At 43.8% G+C, this 10,096-nt stretch overlaps 1 protein-coding gene across 1 annotated transcript in view; it reads left to right on the plus strand.

Moving 5' to 3' along the window:
• The first annotated feature begins 650 nt into the window (after positions 1-650).
• SLCO2A1 (solute carrier organic anion transporter family, member 2A1) overlaps positions 651-10,096 on the plus strand; it is a 149,354-nt gene continuing 139,908 nt past the window's right edge. Inside the window, exon 1 of the mRNA XM_006883420.1 lies at positions 651-723. Coding sequence (XP_006883482.1) covers positions 651-723 — 73 coding nt within the window. The remainder of the gene's footprint in view (positions 724-10,096) is intronic.

Genomic DNA, 10,096 nt, shown 5'->3' on the forward strand with positions numbered 1-10,096 from the left:
CCCCAGTACACTACCCTCTTGGAAAAGTAAAAGAAAAATTCTTTCATTGTTTAATAATCCCTCCCCCTCCCCAGATTAGATTGTTGACATTGAAGGTCACTTCCAGTGAGATTGGTTGATTTAGATACAGCCCGAGTTTCTAAAATAAATGAATTTATAGTAGTGGTTTCTGTAAACAGCTATAAATATAAGTTCTTTTGTCACATGCTGATGAAGTAGCTTGAGTTATGGGCTCAGGCCCCTTGGCCTTTTAGAAAGTTCATGCCAGCCTAGAGCTCTTCTGACTCAAAAACTCAGATGCTTAGTGGCAAGACACTGCACTGCAATCCCAGAGGCACGTGGTTCAAATCCACCAGATGCTCTGCTGGAGAAGGAGGGGGCAATCTCCTCCTGTACCAGTCAGATCTGATTTGACGGTACATGTAAAAATAAGACAATAAAAATTTAAAAAAAACCCAAAACTCAGATGCTCTTTAAACATCAGTTCAGTTTATCCATGAGAGTCAAGTTCATGAACTTGATCGACAAACTTAAATTATTAATATCCATCTAAGTAGAAAGTTGAGCGTCTCAACATAAGACTGGAGTCTGAATTCCACTGGTTCTAAAACTCACTTCTACTACCTTTTCCACGGAGGGAGGGGCGCATGATGGTTGTTTGGGGGCTTCGATGTGTGAAGGGAGAGTTCCCCCTCGCTGCGAGGAAGGACCCTCGACCTCCCCGTGAGCTGTGCACTGCACATGTCTCGTCACTTGTATGGTGTGGAGGGTGTGGGAGTCACCCAACCCAAGGACTCGCCACCTTTCAAGGTTCTTCTTTGCTGGGCCTGCTTTCATCACTGACACTGAAGCACACACTAGTCCATTCACTTGTAGAGATTACTACAAAAACTATGTCCCCAGTTAAGGCTGAAACAGTGCAAAACATTACCATTGAGTCTATTCTGACTCCTAGGAGCCCAGAGTAGCATTGCCCCCCATGTTTTCTGAAGCTATAATCTTTACCCAATCAGAGTGCCTCAAATGTCTCCTATGCGGTGACTGATGGGTATGAACCACTGATGTTTGGGTTAGCAGCCAAGCATTCAACCATTGTGCTACCAAGGTTCATTCAAAATGATACTTTTTTTGCTATGTCTTTTGAGTCACAACCAAATCATAGAAGACTTTCCAGTGAATTTTCAGAGACAGTAAATCACACAGGAGGAGACTGGCCGTATTTCTCCTGCAGAGCAGCTGGTGGATTTGAACTCCTTGCCTTCGGGTTGACAGTGCAGCTCTTTACCAGAGGACCAGAACTCTATTCCATATAGTGTAGGAGAAAGGAGTGAAGTTCAAGGGCTCAAATTCACGCTTCCTGGATATATGGTGGGCACAAGGACAGACAACATTTCTCAACTTTCCTGGATTTACCTAAAGAAAGTGGACAATATTAATAATCTTATTTTCTTGGAGACTCCGCAGGGATTATGTGGGGTGAGGCACTGGAAAAGAGCCCTGTAATCAATGCTATGATGTAAAATCAATTCTTGCCTCAACAAGTTGTTATTGTTGTTGTCATTGTTATTGTTATGTGCCATCAAGTCGAGAACCACTTATAGCATTGCAGTGGGAAAGTCTGCTGTTAGAGACCTCTCCAGGGTACTGAAGAGCAATGGTGTCTCTCTGGAGACTAAGGTGTGTGTGATACAGGCCATGGTCTTTGCAATCACTTGTTATGCATCGGAGAGTTGGACAATGACTAGGGAGGATAGAAGGAGAATTGATGCCTTTGAGCTGTGGTGCTGGAGAAGAGTATTGAATGTACTGTGGACTGCCAAGAAAACAAACAGATTCATCCTGGAGAGGGTTAAACCAAGCTACTCCTTAGAGGCAAGGATTCTGGGGCTTCGTCTGACATACTTTGGACATGTTGTAAGGAAGGACTGGTCCTTGGAGAGGGACATCATGCTTGGGAGTGTGGAAAGATGGCACAGGAGGGGAAGACCCTCTATGAGGTGGATTGATTCAGTGACTGGGGTAATCGGGATGGGTGTGTCGGAGGCAGTGTGATTGGCACAGTATGGAGCAGGGTTTAGGCAAGCTACTCAACGACACATAACAACAACAACAACAACATGAACAATGGCTCTGAACTCTGCTCTGTCCTGAGCCAACCTCAACAAGTAGGTCGGCATTTTCAAATACCATCCATGATTTGTTGTCCCACTGTTTTTGCCTCAGTCCCAAGGAGCTCTGGTGGCTCTGTGGGTAGAGAGCCGAGTTGCTACTCCAAAAGCAGATGGTTCAAATCTACCAGCTGTTTCCTGGGAGGAAGAGGGACCATCTCTTCCTGTGGCATTTACAGCCTCTGAAAACCCACCGGAGGGAAAGCTCTGAGTTGGTTCCGACTCAGTGCCAATGGGAATGAGATGAAGCATGTTGTTGTTGTGTACTGTCTAGTTGTGAACCGACTCGTAGCTGGCCTCCAGCTAGTTTTCAGAGGCTGTTTAATCACATGGGAGGAGATCGCCCATCGTTCTCCTGCAGATTAGCATGGTTAATGGATAAAGCGTAGTGAATAGTTAAAAGCAAATGCAGTTAAAATAATAACAGCAGCGGTTGTTAGGTGCTTTTTGGGCCATTTCAACTCATGGAGACCTTTTATGTTCAGAGCAAGAGATCTCCATTGGGTTTCAAGGCTGTTGCCTTTGGAGTGCCTATGACCAGAGCTGACTTTTTAAGGTACTGCTGGAGGGGTGGCATCTGAACCGCCAACCCTTCCAACTGGCGCACCAACCCTGCCATCTAATTGTAGTGCCTCATCTTTTGTACCATCCAGAGGCACAGCTAATGGTACTTGAGGTAAAAGGATGCACCCAGGGCTGTGGAAATATTGTGCTTGTGTGTAGTATTTCTCCATCTCAGCTTTATGAGGAAGACGCTGCTGCCTTCATGAATGAAAAGGAAGCTGAGGCTCAGAGAAGCCAATCCTTGGATGTGGTCACTGGAATACAAAAGGGGATAGACTGGAGAAGAATTTTGGAGCGGAAGAGGCAATACCATCAAGACTCTCATCTCTGCCTCCTGTAGCCTCTCTATCACGTCAGCCTGGGACTGCTCAACTCTGGTGCAGCCGGGGGTGACACCATAGATATGCTTGTCCCGAGTGATTGATGCCTTCTGCAGGCCCTAGTGACACACGGCCATTCTAGCCATGGCTCAGGGCCGCTACAGTGACCATAGGAGAGACACTCGTAACTTCCAACAGGCTCACACCATTTCCCTCTTCCTGATTTTCATCCTGGGATCCCAGCATGTCTCAGGGTGAACTTTTTTTTTCCCCATTAACCCTGCAGGAATGCATGTTTTGTGTTTAATCTAGAAATAGTCCCCGTTGCCGCTGGCTCATGGGATTCTTAAGAAGCCGTAGACCTGCTGACCACTGAGTGTCAGCGGGAACGAGTTCCGTGTTTGGAACTCTAAATTAGAAACAGGTTCTCTGGGCCAATTATGGGGTGCCTTTGAGGCTCTCTTATCTTGGCAGCCTGACCAAGATCTGTTTCTCCTTAAAGTGAAACTTTCTGCAGGGCTCAAACTGGGGTTATCTTTTAGAAGGAGTGGCTGGTAACTGTGGCTTAAATGTCAGGGATCTGCATCCCCAGAGCTCAAGTCGAGCAAAGTCATTTCTATCCACTGAGTGGAGGAACATCCCAGGAGATGTAGCTGCCTGGGGAAGAAAGGAGGGGATAAAGAGGGTGACAAATGTGGCCCTGGTGACCTCTGACCCAAGAGAGTCAGAAATAGAAGGCACAGGTACTTTGCCCTGGCCAGAGTCCTCAACATCCTGCAGCCCCTGAGCCAGGAGGAAGCATCTTGAACTTGACTTCTGCATTTCCAGAATGAAGTGTTACATCCCAGCAATCTGAAATTCACACCCAGGGAAACACTGTCACTAATCGTCTTCACTGGGCGGAAGGATTTTGACTCGACTCGACCCTGGGCCAAAGCATTGAGAGCCCGTAGTCATCCCTGGGCCAAAGGATTGTGGGCTGACCCATTGGGTTAAAACATACACAAACCTTTCAAGAGTGGTGTTTTTCTTTCCCTTAGAAAAACATTTATTCTGTTCTTGGGGATCCATTCCCTGAAGCACCCACCTCAGCCTGCTCGTAGGAATGGAAAGAAACCTGAGAAAATAATAGAAATGGGTGGAGTGAGGCGGTCACAGGCCACGCAGGTCCTCTCTCTTCATGGAAGTTGTGACCCGCTCTGCTGCGGAACACATGGAAGAGTGATTTACGCTTCGTGAATTGCATGTAATTGTCTCTGGTTGTTTTGGACTAGTTATGTTCTGTAATGTGAATGCTGAATCATCCATTGCTGTTAAGTTCAGCCTGACTGGTGGATACCACATTCTCAGAGTTGTTGTTCTTGTGTACCATCAAGTCCGAACCGACCCAGAGCTGACCCTCCCGTGGGTTTTTCAAGGCAGTAATCACACAGGAGGAGACTGCCCATCCTTCTCCCACAGAGCAGCTGCTGATTTCAACCAGCGTGCCTTCCAGATTGCAGAGACGCTTCTTGCCACTCGCCTCCCCTCCCACCCCGAGCTTTCTAACCTTTCAGAAAAAGATTCCCAGATTTGTCTTGGGAGGTTTCTCTGGGTGGCTTTGAACTGTTCACTTTGGGCTAGTTGTTATTTGGCGCATAACCATTTACACCCACAAGGACTCTGAATGTTGAATTAATGAATATTAAATCCTTGCACATAGGGGAAATATAGGATAATGTTCCTGTGAGTATTTACTCACCTTTTCGTCAACCTGTGTCCTAATAGTAAGGAATTGCGCTACCAACGCAAAGGCACAGGGTTCAAATCCACCAGCTTCTCTGTGGGAGGAAATGGGCAAGCTCCTCTCATGCAGTTCAGTCTCTGGGAACCCCTATGGGCCAGCTATGAGTGGAATCCACCTCAACGGCGTACACCACCACCACCACCAGCAACAATCTAATGGTTTATAGGCTGTTTGAAATGTGGTTCTATGCATTCTTTATTATTATTCATTTTAATGAAAATTTACAGAGACTTTTGATTTCCATTCATTCATTGTTTTACTTTTCTCCCTGCCCACCCACCCCCCAGTTCACTCTTCTTTTTGAAAAGTAAAAGAAAAATTCTTTCATTGGTATACAGTCCCTCCCCCCCAGGTCCACTCCACTATTCAACCTTCGTTCTGGACTCCTGTCATGACAATAATACCTAATCACTTATCCCATTTAAACAGTTCTCTCCCTCCTTTGTTTCAATGCATATACATTATTGAATCCATCTTTCTCAGTCTCCCCCCCCCCAACCCTGATGTCAGTCCAATTTTACAACAGTGGCACTATGCAGTATTTGTCCTTTTGCGCTGAGATATTTCACTCAGCATAATGTCCTCCAGGATCACCCATTTTGAGTAATATTGCATGAGTTCCTTGTTTTTCAATGCAGCATAGGATACCATTGTGTGAATATACCACAGCTTCTCTATCCATTCGTTTGTTGATGGGTATTTAGGTTTTTTCCAATTCTTTGCTATTCTGAACAAAGCCACAATAAAATAGGTGTGCATATATCTGCTTGGGTGGCAGTTATGGTTTCTTTGGGGTATATTCCCAGTCATGGAATTGCAGGGCCAAATGGTATTTCTATTTGCAACTTTTTGAGAAAGCGCCATACAGCCTTCCATAGTGGTTGCACTATTTTACACTCCCACCAACAGTGAATAAGGGTTCCAGTTTCTCCACAACCTCTCCAGCATTTGTTGCTTGTTGTTCTGTTAAAATTTGCTATTCTGACTGGGGTGAGATGATATCTCACATTTGTTTTGAGTTCTATGCATTCTTAATTTTCTTTTCAGGACTGTGGGGTTTATAACTCACTCATTGTTGTCTCTTCTCCAATCTCCAGTCTTAGACTTGCTTGTCCATTCAGCTGCAGATTTCCCCAATTAGAGGTCCCACATGGGGCCTAGACCCTCTGCAAAGGCCTCTACTGTTATCAACAGGCTGCATTTCTCCAAGGGAAATCTTCCCTCTCCACCTCTTTTAGCATAGCCAACCATGCATTGACCGAAGGCAGACTTACACACTCTTTGTATTCTGCCAATACTCAATATTCATTTGCCTAATACATCTTATGGGGACCTCTGGTGACGTAGTCTGTAGAGACTTGGACTGTTAACTAAAAGGCAGTGCCTCTGTGGCCGTTCTAACTCACCAGCTTCTGTTCAGGAAAAAGATGACCAATGGCCAATCCTCTCCTATGTGATTTACAGCCTCTAGAATCTTGCTGGAGGATAAGGTATCGGTTCCAACTCCACGGCAATGAGGGAGAAGAGAGAGGAGACATCATGCACCTTGCTGTGTGCTATCGAGTTGACTATGATTCGGAGTGACCCTATGAACAATGGTTCTGAATGCTCTGTCCTGGGCCAGTCTCTCTGCTTCTGGTATACCTGCCCCCATTTCCACAGTCGCTGTGTCAACCGATCTCCTCCAGGGTGTTCTTCTGCCCTGACTCTCTCCTTCCAAGTATGATGTCCTTCTCTTCTAAGAACTGGCCCTTCCTGGCAACATGCCCAAAGTATGTCAGATGGAGCTTCAAAATCTTTGCCTTCAAGGAACAACTTGGTGTCACACTCTCTAAAACAAACTTACTTCTTCCCTTGGCAGTCTGTGGTATGATGTCATCCTGTGACATCAACTATAAAAAAGAGAGAGACTAATATTTGAGCAATGGTATCTGAATCCCTGTTAACTCCAGAAAGGGTAACATTGTCTAAGTTGTTACATATGTTGTTGCTGGTGGCTTAAAGTCAGCTACAACTCATAGTGACCCTATGAACAACAGATTTGAACTTTGCCCCATCCTGAACCTTCCTCATTGTTTTCACCATGCTCTGGCCCGTTTTGGTAATCACTGTGCCAATCAATCTTGTCATGAGTTTTCCTCTCTCTGATTCTCCATCTTTCCAAGAACGATCTCTCTCTCCAAGGATTGGTTTCTCCTGAGAATATGCCCACAACCTCTTCTGAATCCAACTTGGCTTTCAAGAGGTTCTCTGTTGAAGTATTCTTGTTCCAGTAATTTTTTAGTAATAATCAGAAATATTTGACTTGCATGTGATATTAATGCTATCATTTGATTGTTTCCATTTTCTGTTGGATCATCTTTTTTGGTAATGGAAATAAATAAGGATCTTTTCCAGTCAGTTGGCCTGGTAGTTCTTTTCTGTATTTGTTGGCAAAGGGTTGCATCTGTTTTCTAAAGCACTGCAACTGGTCTCTAACCAATTCCTGGGGCCTTAGTTTTTGGCAATGCCTTTGGCACAGCTTGGACTTCTTCCTGTTGGTTGTTGGTCATATGCTACTTCCTGAAATGTTTCCATGTCAACCCATTCTTTTTTGTACAGCAACTGTGTATTTCCTTCTAGCTTCTTTTGACGCTTCCTGCATCATTGACAATTTTGCCCATAGAATCCTTCAGTGTTGCGATTTTAAACTTGAATTTGTCCTTTAGTTCTTTTGGCTTGAGAAACGCCAACTGCATTTTGGTTTTCCAACTCTAGCTCTTTGCACATATCATTATAATGCTTTGCTTTGTCTTTGCAAGTTGCCCTTTGAAATCTTCAACTCTCTTACTCCAGCATTTCTTCCCCTTAATTTGGCTTCTTTTCACTCGAGCACAAGTTTCAAACTCTGTTCTGATACCCATTTTGGTCTCCCCTCCCACCCTCAACCTCTGTCTTGTAATGACCTTTTGTTTTCTTTATGGATGATGTCCTTGATGTAATTCCACAATGTGTTTAGTCTCTTCCCACAGATGTAGTCAGTCTGATTTCTGTGTAGCCTACTAGGTGAAGATCATGTGTATAGTTTTAGTGGATGTTTTTTATAAAGATATTTGCAGTGGACAAAGTTCTGTCATTCCATCTCCAGGCTCATTTCTGTCACCAAGGCCTTATTTTCCAACTACTGGTCCTTCTTTGCTTCCAATTGTAAAATACCAGTCACCAATTATTATTTTGTTTTGGAAAACTTCTGATTTTGCTAGAGTCATACTTCCTACATTCCATGTTTTAATTATTAACGATATTTGCAGCTGTTTCTCTTCACTTGGAGTCTTGTCACATTAGCAAAGGAAGGTCCTTAACTAGATGAAGCCTTTACCCCTCTGTATCACCACAGTAGATTCTACTCTGAGGAGGCGGCTCTTCCCCAGTCCCGTTTTTAGTGTCTTGCAACCTGAAGGCCTCATCTTGCTGTAGAAAAATCCAACTCATTTTATGTTGATTTTGTATCTTGCCTGTCTGCGAAATTAAGTCTTTTAGATCTAACGAGTGGTTGGTTATTTTGGTTGTGTTTTAGAGTTTCTATGCACACTGTTCTATCATCTGCATATAGAGCTAGTTGTACCTCTTCTTGGCCCATGTTGCTAGGTTTCATTGAGTCAAGTGTGATTCATGAAATGAACCAAATGAACAAGAGACCTGAACCCTGTCCTGTGCTGTCCTCATTATTTCTGGCACACGTGAGTCCATTGCTTGCCCTCACTGTGCCAATCCATCCCACTGGAGGTCATCTTCTCATTCACAGCCCCTACATCCTTCCAAGCATCGTGTACCTTTCTCAAGGAACAGCCTCTCCTAGCAGCATGTCCAAACATGAGAGATGAAGCTTCCCCACCTTTGCTTCTAACTAATATTCTGACTGCACTTTAAAAAAAATTTTGTTATTATTTATTTCAATGAAAATTTACAGAGACTTTAGAGTTCCATTCATTCATCGTTGTGCTTTTCTCCCTGCCCATCCCTCCCCCCACCCCCACCCCAGTACACTCGCCTCCTGGAAAAGTAAAAGAAAAATTCTTTCATTGTTATACAATCCCTCCCCCCAGGTCCACTCCACTATGCAGCCTTTGCTCTGGACTCCTGTCATGACAAAAATACCTAATCACATATCCCTTTAAACAGTTTTCTCCCTCATCTGTTTCAATGCAGTATACATAATTTAACCCATCTTTCTCAGTCTTCCTCCAACCCCGATGTCAGTCCTACTTACCAACAATGGCACCATGCAGTACTTGTCCTTTTGTGACTGAGATACATCACTCAGCATAATGTCCTCCAGGGTCACCCATTTTGAATAATATTGCATGAGTTCCATGTTTCTCAATTGACTGCACTTTTCTCAAGACAGACCTGTTTGTTCTATGCCCATGGGATGTTTAGCACTCTTCTCTAATGCCACGACTCAAAAGCATCAATTCTTCTTCTGTCATCCTCATTCATTGTCCAGCTCTCAGATGCATTACAAGTGATTCAAAAAACCATAGACTGAATCAAGCACACCTCAGTCTTCAGAATAATACCATTGCTCTTAAGTGTTTTGGAGAGGTCCCTGCCACAAATAATGCAGCACATCTCCTGATCTCCTGACTACTAGTATCAAGGGTATTGATTGTTAATCTAAGCAAGTAAAAATAATTGACAGCTTTATAATCTTCTCTCCATCTGTCATGATGTTGTCTATTGGCCCATTGGTGAGGCTTTTGTTCTTTTGAACTTGAGATGTCATCCGTATTGGAAGCTGCAGTCGTGAATCTTCCATAGCAAGTGTTTTAAGTCCTCCTCACTTTTAGCAAGCAAAATTGTGTCCTCTGCATAACACAGCTTGTTGATACACCATCCTGTAACCTCATGCCTCATATGTCTTATTTCCTTCTCTTGTGTTTTCACTCTAGCTAGGACTTCCAATCTGATATTGAATGGGAGTTAATAGTGGCATGTTGCCACTTACCTGCAGGGCTGAGGACACGGTCCTTCTGAGGAAAAAATACACAGACAAAGAGAGAAAGAGTCTATATCAAGAGTCAGATAAAAAAGACAAGATCCGATTGGTTGTTTATTTCTTCTCAGCATATATAGAGAATACAAACATTCTATTACATATCAGGAAAGCCAAACTTCTTGCCGCACAACAAACAATTATCTCAAAGACCATAGAGTAATATATCTAACAGTTATCTCTGGGGCTAGAAAGAAATGTGTCTTTGAGCAAACAAAAACTG

This window comes from Elephantulus edwardii, unplaced genomic scaffold, assembly GCF_000299155.1.
Source record: "Elephantulus edwardii isolate Elephantulus edwardi_28Jun2011 unplaced genomic scaffold, EleEdw1.0 scaffold00027, whole genome shotgun sequence".
Lineage (NCBI taxonomy): Eukaryota > Metazoa > Chordata > Mammalia > Macroscelidea > Macroscelididae > Elephantulus > Elephantulus edwardii.